This window comes from Trichomycterus rosablanca, chromosome 5 (assembly GCF_030014385.1).
Source record: "Trichomycterus rosablanca isolate fTriRos1 chromosome 5, fTriRos1.hap1, whole genome shotgun sequence".
Taxonomy (NCBI): domain Eukaryota; kingdom Metazoa; phylum Chordata; class Actinopteri; order Siluriformes; family Trichomycteridae; genus Trichomycterus; species Trichomycterus rosablanca.
Window position 1 is genome coordinate 36,481,910 of NC_085992.1, and position 15,861 is coordinate 36,497,770.

Here is a 15,861-nt window from a genome sequence, read left to right on the forward strand (position 1 = left end):
CTTTTTTCTTTTTCACACATCAGTCTGGGCAAAAATTCCTGATTGGGAATGACAAATGAGTACCTCTCATTTAAGACTCAATTAGGATCACTGCATTCATGGCTTAAAAATCAATAATGTATATGTGTTCTATCTAACATAATAAATCCTCTAAGATCACAACGCAAAGAAGCATACAGTGTATCACAAAAGTGAGTACACCCCTCACATTTCTGCAAATATTTCATTATATCTTTTCATGGGACAACACTATAGACATGAAACTTGGATATAACTTAGAGTAGTCAGTGTACAGCTTGTATAGCAGTGTAGATTTACTGTCTTCTGAAAATAACTCAACACACAGCCATTAATGTCTAAATAGCTGGCAACATAAGTGAGTACACCCCACAGTGAACATGTCCAAATTGTGCCCAAATGTGTCGTTGTCCCTCCCTGGTGTCATGTGTCAAGGTCCCAGGTGTAAATGGGGAGCAGGGCTGTTAAATTTGGTGTTTTGGGTACAATTCTCTCATACTGGCCACTGGATATTCAACATGGCACCTCATGGCAAAGAACTCTCTGAGGATGTGAGAAATAGAATTGTTGCTCTCCACAAAGATGGCCTGGGCTATAAGAAGATTGCTAACACCCTGAAACTGAGCTACAGCATGGTGGCCAAGGTCATACAGCGGTTTTCCAGGACAGGTTCCACTCGGAACAGGCTTCGCCAGGGTCGACCAAAGAAGTCGAGTCCACGTGTTCGGCGTGATATCCAGAGTTTGGCTTTAAAAAATAGACACATGAGTGCTGCCAGCATTGCTGCAGAGGTTGAAGACGTGGGAGGTCAGCCTGTCAGTGCTCAGACCATACGCCGCACACTGCATCAACTCGGTCTGCATGGTCGTCATCCCAGAAGGAAGCTGACGCACAAGAAAGCCCGCAAACAGTTTGCTGAAGACAAGCAGTCCAAGAACATGGATTACTGGAATGCCCTGTGGTCTGACGAGACCAGAATAAACTTGTTTGGCTCAGATGGTGTCTAGCATGTGTGGCGGCGCCCTGGTGAGAAGTACCAAGACAACTGTATCTTGCCTACAGTCAAGGATGGTGGTGGTAGCATCATGGTCTTGGGCTGCATGAGTGTTGCTGGCACTGGGGAGCTGCAGTTCATTGAGGGAAACATGAATTCCAACATGTACTGTGACATTCTGAAACAGAGCATGATCCCCTCCCTTCGAAAACTGGGCCTCATGGCAGTTTTCCAACAGGATAACGACCCCAAACACAACCTCCAAGATGACAACTGCCTTGCTAAGGAAGCTGAAGGTAAAGGTGATGGACTAAACCCAATTGAGCACCTGTGGGGCATCCTCAAGTGGAAGGTGGAGGAGTTCAAGGTGTCTAACATCCACCAGCTCCGTGATGTCATCATGGAGGAGTGGAAGAGGATTCCAGTAGCAACCTGTGCAGCTCTGGTGAATTCCATGCCCAGGAGGGTTAAGGCAGTGCTGGATAATAATGGTGGTCACACAAAATATTGACACTTTGGGCACAATTTGGACATGTTCACTGTGGGGTGTACTCACTTATGTTGCCAGCCATTTAGACATTAATGGCTGTGTGTTGAGTTATTTTTAGAAGACAGTAAATCTACACTGCTATACAAGTTGTACACTGACTACTCTAAGTTATATCCAAGTTTCATGTCTATAGTGTTGTCCCATGAAAAGATATAATGAAATATTTGCAGAAATGTGAGGGGTGTACTCACTTTTGTGATACACTGTACATGCTTGACTGAGCACTCCATCAACATCACTGAATATTTTCTGTATTTGTCTTGTGTTTCTTTAGGATCCAAGGGATATTAGATCGGATGTCGGGGCCACACCTTACACTCCTCTACCGAGATCCAGAGATGCCAAAAATTCCAAGGGTAAGCTTGATATTTATGTAATAACAATCAGTATGATTTATTTAATGTTCCAAACATGCACAAGCTCTTTCTGTGTATTTGTGGATCAGCATCAGGCCAATTTACTGAGTTTGGCAGAGATTTTCCAGGTATGTAGGGTAGGGGGTTTCTTACAGGTACTCGGGATCTCTCCACTGCCTATAACATGCATGTGAATTAAATGATTTAAATGATCTCTAGCTATGAATGAAATGAATGAATGTGTGAATGTTTGATGCCTTGTGGTAGATCAGCATCCTATTCAGGATTTGTTTTTGCCATGCGCCTAGTGCCTCTGGGTAGTATCTGATTTGACAAGACCCTGACCAAAATGAAGCAGTAATTTAAAAACAATAAACGAATACAAATTATAAATGTTCACATCAGACAACAAACATTTTAGATTAGTGCTTAAAGAAATGAATCCAGTAGCTTAGTGATTGGGTTTTTTTTTTCATCTAAAATGTGAGGGTACCAAAACCAACCATAGGCAGTTATGGTTGGTTTTGGTAGAAAATATAGCTGCATACATTGTCTCTTTTTGATTTAATTAAGTCTTGTATTGTTCTGTTCTCCCCGTGTCTGCGTGGGTTACCTTCGGGAGCTCCGGTTCCCTCCCACAGTCCAAAGACATGCAAGTGAGGTGAATTGAAGATACAAAATTGTCCAGGACTGTGTTCGACATTTCACTTGTGAACTGATGAATCTTGTGTAACGAGTAACTACCGTTTGTGTTATAAATGTAACCAAATTGTAAAACATGACATTAAAATCCTAATAAATAAACATGTATTGTTCATTTAAAAAGCTTATACACTGATCAGCCATAACATTAAAACCACCTACTTGTTTCTACATACACTGTCCATTTTATCAGCTCCACTTACCATATAGAAGCACTTTGTAGTTCTACAATTAATGAATGTAGTTAATCTATTTCTTTGCATACTTTTTTGCCTGTTTACACCTTGTTCTTCAATGGTCAGGACCACCACAGAGCAGGTATTATTTAGGTGGTGGATCATTCTCAGCACTGCAGTGACAATGACATGGTGGTGGTGTGTTAGTGTGTGTTGTGCTGGTATGAGTGGATCAGACACAGCAGCGCTGCTGGAGTCTTTAAATACTGTGTCCACTCACTGTCCACTCTATTAGACACTTCTACCTAGTTAGTCTACCTTGTAGATGTAAAGTCAGAGACGATCGCTCATCTATTGCTGCTGTTTGAGTTGGTCATCTTCTAGACCCTCATTAGTGGTCACAGGACGCTGCCTATGGGACGATGTTGGCTGGATATATTTTTGGTTGGTGGACTATTCTCAGTCCAGCAGTGACAGTGAAGTGTTTAAAAACTCCTTCAGCATTGCTGTGTCTTATCCACTCATACCAGCACAACACACACTAACACACCATCACCATGACAGTGTCATTGCTGTGCTGAGATTGACCCACCACCCAAATAATACCTGCTCTGTAGTGGTCCTGGGAGAGTCCTGACCATTGAAGAACAGCATGAAATGGGGCTAACAAAGCATGCAAAGAAACAGATGGTCTACAGTCAGTAATTGTAGAACTACAAAGTGCTTCTATATGGTAAGTAGAGCTGATAAAATGGACAGTGAGCGTAGAAACAAGGAGGTGGTTTTAATGTTATGGTTGATCGGTGTATGTTTTGATGCACAAAGAAACATTAAACTCTAAGCATTATTTTACCTCTAACAAAACTGCAGTCACTTGCTGTGTTTTTATATTATTTCAAACTCCAAAAACAAATTGTTCTTAGGTTCCAATAAATTGTCCATGCCATACTTTGGTAAAGGTGGGTCAGGGTTAGTAAGGCTCTGCAGGAGAGGTGCATTTGACACTATGAACTTTTAAAAAAAGAAGCTTTTTTTATATACAAGAATCATTTATCATGCTCTTTTGTCTGTGCAATGCAAAGTGCGATGTTTTCATGGTGGTGGTGCTGCTGCTGTTGCTTTCATGAGGTCAGCAGCGAGTCTCGCCACCCCCCACCAAGGACAGATCTATTTCACAAAGGCTGACCCTCACCTCTCAAGTGATGTAAAGGAAAGCCCAGTGCTTTGTCAAAATCATGTTGCTTGAGAATAGTCCATTAAAAGGTGAGCGGAGCTGACATATGAAATATTTTTTCTCCCTCTTAGATTTCGCTGCGCTGACACTCTCCATTCGTTATTTTTATGATACTGTACTGCAGCGTTAGATAACATGAGCCCTCATCTTTGTCCTTCGCCTCCTTTTATTTCTCTGCTGTTATCACACCATTTTTATTTATCTTGACTTATTGCCTATTCTATTTGCTTAATGCATCGGCCTCAGCGTTGTAACTCTTTATTTGAGCTCACCTTTGCCTGTGCCTTGAGCAAAAAGGCTTTAATAGAATAGCCATGACACTAAAAGATGCAGTTCACCTGATGCAGGACGTGCCAGGAGAACGTCAGCTATTTGTATGCATTGGCAATAATTTTTTCTACTTGTAAACAATCACACAATGCAAGTATGCAGTTCTTTGTTCTTTATTGGCTTAATCGGTACAAGAATGAATAGTAACACTGCCCATGCTTTGCCAAAAATTGTAGCCAAGTGTTGCCAGTCCAGTGCATGCTAGATTCTGCATTGCACTGGCCGGCAGAATTAGCAGCGTGTGTGACAGCAGGCTGTCTCAAACTGAAAGCCCCTCTGCTATTTTTCAATATTGCTACAATTAATGTCACCTGTGCCAACATCCCTGGAGCCAAGATGCCACTGATAATCAGGACAGGTTTGAGCTTTATAGATGGAAAACAGGGACGTGCTGAGTGTGCTCACCGGGCTGACACACAGTGTAGTGGACCCGAAGAAGTATTGGCTTTGGGATACAAGACACTTGTCTCATGGGTTTGGCCACAATTGGGAAGTGGACATACAGCAAGTAGACAGAAAAGGCTTAGAGGAAGCGAGAGAAGAGCTGGCAGTGGAAAATAGTCTGTTTGACAGGGCAGGTGTGACCCAGAGAGGATGGCAGGATCTAAAGCCTGTGAAGGTGGCTGCAGGAAACAATGCTACTGTCAGTTTTAGCCAGCTTTAAACCCACCCAGCCCATCTTCCAATCCTAGACCAAAGGTTTTCCCCAGAATTAGTTTCCTAAACCATCATTTTAAAAATCAAATGCCGCAGCAACAACCAATATGTTACATCTATTTACAAATGGACACATTACTTAGAATATCTTGTTTAGCTGGGTCTGCGAGACTATGCTGTTACACACAGTGGTAATTAATTTTAAATCAAAAGGGAAGAACTGCATAGATTATGACACCAAACATGTTGTATTATGTCCACCTTAGAGTAAAAGATGAACATATTGCAAATATGACTGTAAGTCCTTTAATACATCAATGATGCTTAACAGCATTTAAATTGTCAAAAAGATGTGGACTGTCTAGCTGTCTATAAAAACTGAATGTTAAAAACTCAGAAAGAGGGGCGCTTAGGTGGCGAGCACACGAGCTGACATCTCGAACATCTTGTGAGTTTTAATCTCAGCACTGCAACCGACAGGCTGGGTGCCTACACAAACGACAATTGGCTTGGTCATAGGGTGGGTGCCGGAGGGGATTCCTCATAACTGATGCAACAACGACCTCTGCTGGCTGATTGATGACTTTGCACAGAGACGAGGGATAATGGGATCAGTGTGTGACTTTCTGTGCACGAAACTAAGCCACTCGTCTCATGCAGGTGAAAAAATGCAGTCGGCTAATGCACGTGTTTCGGAGGGGGCATGTGTTAGTCTTGACTCGCCTCAATCAGGAGTGGAGGTCAGCATCAGTAGAGAGGAAGCAAAATGCAATCGGGTAATTGGAGTTAAAATTGGGGAAAAAACCCATTGAATTTAAAGTTTGGAAGTATTATGTCACTCATACATATGACAACAAAAATGACAATGCATATAAGATATAACATGATAATAAAGCTACAAACATCCAATGGCCTGACCGATACAGAAATGATAAATTTGCAGTACAGATCTCTTCATGAGCCAAACAGAATTTAATCTCATCAAAGTACACATAATATTGCATTCATTTAAAATAACAATGTGTTCTTTAAATTGGATTAACCAAAAAACAATGCTATAAACTTTTATGGATGCTATGCAGGATTTATCTCCATCAAGATTTTATTTTATTCTCATCTAATGTAACAGTGTAATACAGTAGCTTTATTTATCTCGTGTTTCACCACACCACAACATGCACAAAATCATGTCATGTAGTTAGTTACAGATGTGGGCTCTGCCTTTAGTTAGATCAACTTTTAATTCTTTGCATTTACTCTTAAAGTTATTTGAATCAACACGGGTGACACGGTGGCTCAGTGGGTAGCACTGTCACCTCACAGGAGGAAGGTCCTGGGTTTGATGTACGGGTGGGTCGGTCCAGGTCCTTTCTGTGTGGAGTTTGCATGCTCTCCCCGTGTCTGCGTGGATTTCCTCTAGGAGCTCTGGTTTCCTCCCACAGTCCAAAGACATGCAAGTGAGGTGAATTGAAGATACAAAATTGTCCATGATTGTGTTTGAACATTAAAACTTGTGAACTAATGAATCTTGTAATTTTGTGTAATAAGTAACTACCTGTCCTGTCATGAATGTAATCAGTGTGTAAAACATGACATTAAAATCCTAATAAATAATAAAAAAAAACAAATGTTTCCATCACTGCAAAAAATTCCAAGTATAAATATCATAAAGATCATCCACTTACACACACACACACACACACACACACACACATTTTTGAGTATTCGTTTTACTTTGTATACTGTTTATTTTAACCATTTTATTAGCTTATAATTGACTTCCTACAATCTGATTGTTGGTTATTATATCCAGCTGTGTGTACTTTATGTATTCCTCACATATTTGTGTATGGCTCAACTAAAATCATAAAAGGTCAAAGGTTTATAAATCTACAATCTGAACATTAGTGGACACTTCATAGGTGCTGTATTTTTTTAACCTGTGGTTTTCCTTTCATTGTGGTCCGGCTGATTTTCGGGCCCCGAAATGGAACTGCGTCTGAAGAACAAACTGTTTTGCAGTTGCAGCTTGACAAATAAACAAACATCTGGGACCGTTCAAAGCACTCCATTACAACATTCCATTTTTTGCCAAAAAAAGTGAAAATGATGACAAATGGGCTGTCGAGGAGGCTAGGAGAGGCCAGATGACAGAGCTGTGGGTGCTAAGCACTGACTTTTAAAGCTCAGCAGGACAGGGGGAGATTTACACCTGCTGCTAGTTCCCCTATCCTCCATTAACTTGCATCTGGCAGTTGTGCATTACTCATTTACCCAGGCATGGGTCTGTTGTTATTAAGCTAAAATGTTATGGCAGACAGACCATTATAGACAGAGACATTTATGCTTCAGCTTTAGTGTAATTGAAACAGATCTGCATGGTGTGGGTGATGTTCTCCTAACAAAGCCTGTTTGGAAGTAGTGACCCTAAATCTTACCTTTGATGAAAATGCTTCAAATTATAGTATTGAAAGGAATGCCTCTTAAGTATGGTTTGTGTGCAATTTATGTTTTATAAGGTTACAAAACTAATAATATGTTAGCTTCAAGGACTGAACAATACTCAATAGTCTCTAAATGACTAGCTCTGGTTTAAGCTAAATCTAACACATCCTTTAAGCTTATGCAAAATGAAAATACATCTACAGTAGGTACAGTAACTCTGTGTAGGGGCTTTATTGAGATTGGGACTCAACTCATGCATTTACCCCTGACCCTTTGGTCAGCAGGATGGAATTAATTAGTCATTTAACTTAGAGCTTGAAAATATAGCACACCAGCAGCTGCTCCTAGGAATGGGATCTTGTCATTGAGAAAACTTTGAGCGATAAGTTTGGTGCCCCTATGTGCCAGACATTGAAAACTTAATGTAAACACAAACTACTAGGCTCTAATCCTAACGTAAGCTATACCACTTGCACACATGCAGGAATTGTTAGTTAATATACACCAACCAGGCTTAACATTATGACCACTGACAGGTGAAGTGAATAACACTGATTATTTCTTCATCACGGCACCTGTTAGTGGGTGGGATATATTAGGCAGCAAGTGAACATTTTATCCCCAAAGTTGATGTGTTAGAAGCAGGAAAAATAGGCAAGTTAAGGATTTGAGCGAGTTTGACAAGGGCCAAATTGTGATGGCAAGACGACTGGGTCAGAGCATCTCCAAAACTGCAGCTCTTGTGAGGTGTTCCCGGTCTGCAGTGGTCAGTATCTATCAAAAGTGGTCCAAGGACGGAACAGTGGTAAACCGGCGACAGGGTCATGGATGGCCAAGGCACATTGATTCCTGTGGGGAGCGAAGGCTGGCCCGTGTGGTCCGATCCAACAGACAAGCTACTGTAGCTCAAATTGCTGAAGATGTTAATGCTGGTTCTGATAGAAAGGAGTCAGAATACACAGTGCATCGTAGTTGCAGGGCTGTTTTGGCAGCAAAAGGGGGACCAACACAATATTAAGAAGGTAGTCATAATGTTATGCCTGATCTGTGTATATGTTTACATATAATTATATAATATATAATTATATTATTTAATATGTTTTTTGAGTATTTTCTTAATTGGCAAATGTCATTTATGCCAATATTCTTTGTAATTTATCACACAAGCTTTTAGTGCATGCAGATTAGAACTGTTTTTAAAGGTTTCACAAATTTTGGGTGCTTTGTAAGTAGTTCCAAACCATAGTCACTTGTTCTTGCTTCTGACATGTGGGAATTTGTGTTTCTTAATGGATCCCATAAGCTTAGCTTAGTTTAGTAATTGTATGAAATGGTCATAAATAACCAGAAAATATTTAATAAAAAAAACTTAGTTATTGAATATATAAACAAATAGGTTTTGTTTTCTTTATGTATTCATGCTTTTGTATATTTATTTGTGCATTTTTATTCATGAAGATCTGAAAACATTGTATAAAAAGTGCTGATGAATGACAGAATGATAGATCACAGTATCCTCAGCAGCAGCTACAGCTTTGTTAATAAAGGACTATGTGAAGAACTGAAAAGCAGAACAGATTTTCACTTCTTCACTTTTATGCATGCAATTCAAAGTCCTGTTCACAGACACTAGAATTACTTAGTTTGTATGAAAAAACACAATCAAGGCAGTCATACTGGTGGACAGACCTCAAACATGCTGGTTTCTCATTGGACTTCAAATTTTGCAGTTAAAATCAACGTTTGGTTTGCCGTCTTGTGCAGTGATCTGGAGTAAAGTAGACTTTATGAAACCTTCAATTTATATCTGAAGTAAATGTCACATTTACGTTTAGTTTCCATGCTTCCCCTCAGATTCGGTGGAGGACACATGTTTTCAGTTTAGTGATCTGGATGACGGGAAGGTGTTGAACAGACATTAGTCTTATAGCAATTTAGCTCCAGAGGTGCTTTCCAGTTTATACACTGATGAAGTGTTTAGGATCCTTTTTTAATGAGTTAGGGTTGGTTCTGTGCCCACTAAATTCTCCATGTGAAATATATGTACAGTTGTGACTGTACAAAAATAATGAGATCCTATAAAAATAAATAGCCATCATGCTAGTTTATTTCAGCTTGCAGATTTACACACTGGATCACTCCTCAGTTGCATTGCCAAAAACAATGGATGAAAATGGATAGAGGGAAATACAGACTTTTTTACTGGATGTAGCTCACAGACATCTGCTTTAGATATCCAGAGTTTCTGCATTTCTGATTAATTATTTGTAAAAAAAAAAAAAAAAAGTAAACTCTCTGTTGGGGACTCTTGCTTTAAGTCAAGTCATAACAGGCATGCAGGCTTATGCAGGACCTGCCAATAGACTGTTTTTGGAATTCATTTGGTGAAGACAGACTTTTGTTTCATCAGTCTGTATGAAGTGAGTTGTGTTTGGGGATCTGGTGGGCCTCTTCAGCCTTGTCTGGCACAGCCGCATGAATCAGGAGATGAAGATTAATGGCAGGAATGGAGGACGAGCCAGGCCATTTTGGCTATTCCTCAGCACCTTTCAAAAAAATAAAAAATAAAATAAAGAGAAAAAAGAGAGACAGCGAGAGATGGGTTTGGATACTCTGGACACTAAGACACAACACAATTCTTTTAAAGCTCACATTAAAACAGTAGAACTGACTTAACTTTCCTGAAAGCTTCAGCTTCTGAAATCTGCTTTGGCATCTCTAAACTGCTTTGATGTGCTTTCAGTTTCCTCACTGTCATTATTTATAAAGAATGCCCCGGCATTTACTGAATAATTCTGTTTGTGTTGTATTTGAGGATGTGTTATTGACATATCTTGCTCTCTTTCTCACACTTTCCTGGGCTTTGCTGTTTGATGTTGTAGAATGAGTCTCTGAATACCTGACACTTAGAGACTAGGAACTTTTCAAGAGAGGTGGCACTGACAAGAAGGTACTGGTTTGATACGGTGCAGTCATTTAAATGCAAAAGCATGAAAGTGTTATAGGGCATGCTATAGTCAAAGTAAGGATGAACCAAAAACACTGTAGGAGCGTAATGCTGTATTTTTTAAGAGGATACATTTTTTGACAATATTTATTATGCAAAAAAATCTGATATTGAAACATTTGCCACTTCATGCCAAACCGTGTGAGAAAATTTAAAAATAAATGATTTCTCAACACAAGATTCAAATAATTACCAGACAGCGTTGTGAAAAATTCGGAGAAATCTTACTCACTATAGGGCAAGGCCTGAAACCATTGTTAAATATACTTGAGGTTTGAACAGTCAGACGGCACTGTAAAATAGACTTTTTAGTTTTCCAAAGTACTTCCAAGCCTATGTGGCTAGATTTATCAGAGTAACATGACAGTTTCTTATGCAAAGAAACTGCTCTATCATTTAGCAACTGTTGGACCCTTGTTGGACCCTTGTTAGCAACTGTTGGACTGTTGGACCCTTGAGCAAGGCTCTTCACCCTCTCAGCTCCAGGGGCGCAGTGCAGTGTCTGACCCCAGCTTCCACACAAGCTGGCATATGCAAAGAAAGAATTTCATTGTACTGTACACCTATATACTGTATGTATATATGACAAATAAAAGGCATTGTATTCTACTGATATTTGAGAAGGTACCATTGATGTGGAGGCAGTGATTGGGATTTAAAAGATCTGTCTGCAGTACAGCTCTGTCTGGCACATCAAGAAAAAGCGATAGCAATAACTTAAGCTAGCTCACTATTGCTGAAATGCAGGGTTCGAATCTCCAGCTATCAGTTGACTGGGCATCTACATACAGACGTAATTGGCTGTTTATGTGGCTTATTTTACCCCAAACATGGTGTTGTTTGAGTCTGCCATTAAATTGTACTTTTGTCTCATCTATTCACAGCTTGTCTGAGAAGCATTGTTAAATGTCTGGGTGGTCTTTGTAAACATGAGATTATTACAATCTACATGAAGATTAGACACACAGATACTTAGATTGGTAAATCCCCAATATATTCACTGCCTTTATTGTTAATTTTTATATTAATTTCATTAACTGCTTTATCCTGCTCAGGGTTGCGATGGGGCTGGTTTCACTGCGCCAAGGAAGGAATACCATGGACAGGGCATCAATCCATTGCAGGGCTTCAGTCCCCCAACCCCCCAACCCAGAGACATAACCAGTCATGTCTTTGTAGACGTTTGGCCGGCCCATTGCACCAGATTTGAATCTCAGCAGTGGGTATCTAGTGTAATAGACCGTTGCACCACCAAATAGCCACCTATTGTTCAGAAATGGCTAAAGCTGTGTCAGATTTTTTTATATACTTGAGACTCTGTAAGCGTTTGTGAATTATGATAGAGCAGAAGTGGCAGGATTCCACAGCATTCTTTTAGGCATACAGCATCAGCATACATGTGCGTGCTAAATGATACTTAATGCAAGACTGAGAATGTGTTAGTATGACAGAAAAGAACTTCTCAGTTCCAGTAAAACTCTTGTGGTACCTGGAGTTTGTTCTATTGCCCAACATTTCTGGTCCATCAGAACAGACTGACAGAGCATATATCATGGAAATGAAAACCCCATGCTTATTTTCGAATCAGCTCAAAAAGTGCAGTGTCAAATTACTAATGCAGTGAAAGCATTAGTCATATCGGTGAGTGATTTGTGACGTGCGTTTGGGATATCGGAGATTCAGGCTTTAGTGCCTTTAGTCATGCCAGGAGTTTAGCGCAGGTTATTGCGGTTTTCATAGTTTTGAAACTCATGGTCTTATCATTGTAATTTATGAGGAAAGAGGCAAGCCAGATGGTTTGAATATTTTTACAGTGGGATTGATGCTGGCTTCCTGGCTTTCCCCTGACTGCATGGGTTGATATGGATGGGCCTGCTCGTGTCAAGGGGTTCTTCAGTTCACTCAGATTCGAAGACACAGTCCTGGCAGATGTTGAGCAACTTGTCATTTTGAAGGCAAAACCGATCTGTTCACAATGAACCATGATTGCATTATAATGATCATGTGATGGAGCCAGTGGAAATGTTTATTAAGATAAATGTCCCTCGCCGGAAGAGCAAAAACACGCCAGATAGTCGTAATTTAGGAGCAGGGACGTTACATGCTGGAAGTATTTATAATTTATACTTGTGTAAGTTTTTCTTTCCAACATTTGTTTGATTAAATGTGATTCAATCCGCAATTATATTACAAATGATACCAATTAATTTTCTGACAAGCTCCATCATTCTTTTTTATTTGTGTATGATGTGCTTACTTGGCATATTAATCATGTAAACCAGATGAAAAAAAATCCTCTGTGAAACTTTTCCCTTCCTACTGCTGCCAGTGAAACCGCTTTGAATTTGAACTCCTTGCACAGGCCAGATGTATTTGTGATTTTGGTGTATTTGGCTTTATTATTATGGAATTGGAAACGACAAGTCAGGATTTAACCACTGCAAACCGTGATTTAACAGAAATCCTAACTCTATTGTTGTCCACATCCATAAGTGACACATCATCTTCATTGCTGTCATCTGACCCCCTCCCACACTTCTTCATCCATTCCCACATAATCTGTGGACTGAAGCCATTGTAGTGGAAAAGACAAAGCTCATTTGTCAATTATAGCAAGCTCCATTGGGCTGTTGTCTAAACTGTTTTCTTGCTCACTGATGAATCCACTGATTTATTGTCACTACCTTTTCTTCACTATACAATCACAACACACTGATGTTTGAACACACATTATTGTATGAGGTTGAGCATAGCTCAAATTAATGACCTAGCACACCATTTATTTGATTCAGGCACAAGGAAATGGATGTTTAGCATTTACTGCCACATAGCATTTACTACAGGAAGGTGTGACATCTCTGTAGAACCTTCAAGGGTTGTACTTGAATGTTTAACATTGTCCATGGTGGCTCAGTTTTACTAAGGAGATAATAATAGTAATACATTTTAAATAGCATATTTAAACATAAAAAAATACCTGTTTTCAATGTATGTCATGTATTTATTCATGAATAAAATATATACTTCAAGTAAATTCTTTTGTAGGGATAAGCAATGTTGTTTATTTTCAATAGCTGGGTTAAGCAGTGACTACATTTTCATAATATATTGTCAGAATACAAAAATTAAACCTTTTACATTTGTGGCTTTTAGCAGACGCTTTCATCCAAAGCAACTTACACTGATCAGCCATAACATTAAAACCACCTCCTTGTTTCTACACTCACTGTCCATTTTATCAGCTCCACTTACCATATAGAAGCACTTTGTAGTTCTACAATTACTGACAGTAGTCCATATGTTTCTCTACATGCTTTGTTAGCCCACTTTCATGCTGTTCTTGGACCCCATGCTGGTCAGGACCCCCACAGGACCACCACAGAGCAGGTATTATTCAGGTAATGGATCATTCTCAGCACTGCTGCGACAATGACATGGTGGTGGTGTGTTAGTGTGTGTTGTGCTGGTATAAGTGGATCAGACACAGCAGCGCTGCTGGAGTTTTTAAATACCGTGTCCACTCACAGTCCACTCTATTAGACACTCCTACCTGGTTGGTCCACCTTGTAGATGTAAAGTCAGAGATGATCACTCATCTATTGCTGCTGTTTGAGTTGGTCATCTTCTAGACTGTCATCAGTGGTCACAGGACACTGCCCACGGGGCGCTGTTGGCTGGATGTTTTTAGTTGGTGGACTATTCTCAGTCCGGCAGTGACAGTGAGGTGTTTAAAAACTCCAGCAGTGCTGCTGTGTCTGATCCACTCATACCAGCACAACACACACTAACACACCACCACCATGTCAGTGTCACTGCAGTGCTGAGAATGACCCACCACCCAAATAATACCTACTCTGTAGTGGTCCTGTGGGGGTCCTGACTATTGAAGAACAGCATGAAAGGGGGCTAACAAATCATGCAGAGAAACAGATGGACTACAGTCAGTAATTGTAGAACTACAAAGTGCTTCTATATGGTAAGTGGAGCTGATCAAATGGACAGTCAGTGTAGAAACAAGGAGGTGGTTTTAATGTTATGGCTGATCAGTGTGCAATTAATACTCAATCAGCATTGTTTTGATTGCTATTCCAGTATTTCAACCACTGAACTACTCCTGTTTATTAATTACAATGAGCTAAATAGGCAGGAATAGTTATTTTAGGAGAATAGTGTACTAATACTTACATACTTACTTTAGTAATACTGTTCTATTGTAATTTAAAGTAATAATAAGTACAGTTCATAGGAGATACCATGAAGATGTTACCTGCCATCTGTAAAGTTTGCTAAAAAACATTGTTCTGAGGTTTCGATTATTTGGGTTCATTTCCCTTTACTGGGTTGAAATCCTTATCATATACAATACAGTACAGTATGCTGTTATATGATTAAGAACTTGCTTGCAGAAGCCCTTGACTTTAACACTTGGCTGAAACAAACAAAAAAATTCCATTTAGTATAAAGAGTGGATGCTGTTACAGCAGCAAAGTGGAGCCAAGTTCATATTAATGACAGTTGATTTTAATGAGATGTGCACATATGGAACTGATGTGAAGCTGGCAATGTAATGCAAATTTTAAAAATGCATCAAATTTAATTTGATACTGAACTAGTCGTGTCCCATTCTGCACAGCAATATGGGGATTGTGACTGTAACAGGAAAGGACAAGCATCGCTAAAGAAAATATCCCCACACAACTAGTACAGATGAAAATGAACAAATAATGCACAATCTCATGCCAAGGTGAAATCATATTGTGGCTGAAAAACACAAATTGAAAGGGGGATCATTTGGAAAGTTAAACAGCCAATGTATAAATACAAAGTAACAAAGGAAATAACAGTACAAATTATAAGGTCAGTAACCTGCTATGGAGACATAGGGAGGGCCATAAGAATAGCAAGGGGTTGAGAGCTGAATGCCATGATTTTCTGATGGGTTTACAGTCCACTTCCGTCAGCGCGCCCAATTCAGTCTCTCAGAAAGTAGGACAGAAGAACTTTCTGTGCTTCTCATTTCGACCCTCGATGAGCCCAGACCACTCGCATTTCCCTTGTGACACTGCGCTGTCTTACCTTCGGAATTTAGGGCATTCCGCTCTCCCAAGACAAGCATGGCATGAGGCCCAAACCACCGAAACCCGAGCGAGTTCCCTGGAAAAAAAAAACAGAATGCTGACATCCATCTTCAGCGAAAGCCGGAACAAACCTTGGTCCGAAACTTCAAGAGAAAAGGTGTGCCAGCTAATGCACTAACAAAAAGGATAGAGTTGTAATATATTGGGAACCTTGTTCCTAAAGCACATCAGCTCTTATGAGTCACAGGTGAGGTTACAGTCATTAAGAGAATGTGACTCCATGCTCCCTCTTCCAGCTAAACTAGGTTGTGCAG

General features: G+C 39.9%; 1 protein-coding gene across 1 annotated transcript in view; it reads left to right on the forward strand.

The window, feature by feature from the left end:
- The window catches only part of lrmda (leucine rich melanocyte differentiation associated), a 433,718-nt gene that overhangs the window by 392,243 nt on the left and 25,614 nt on the right, over window positions 1-15,861 (forward strand). The window contains exon 7 of the mRNA XM_062995130.1: window positions 1,845-1,918. Coding sequence (XP_062851200.1) covers window positions 1,845-1,918 — 74 coding nt within the window. The remainder of the gene's footprint in view (window positions 1-1,844; window positions 1,919-15,861) is intronic.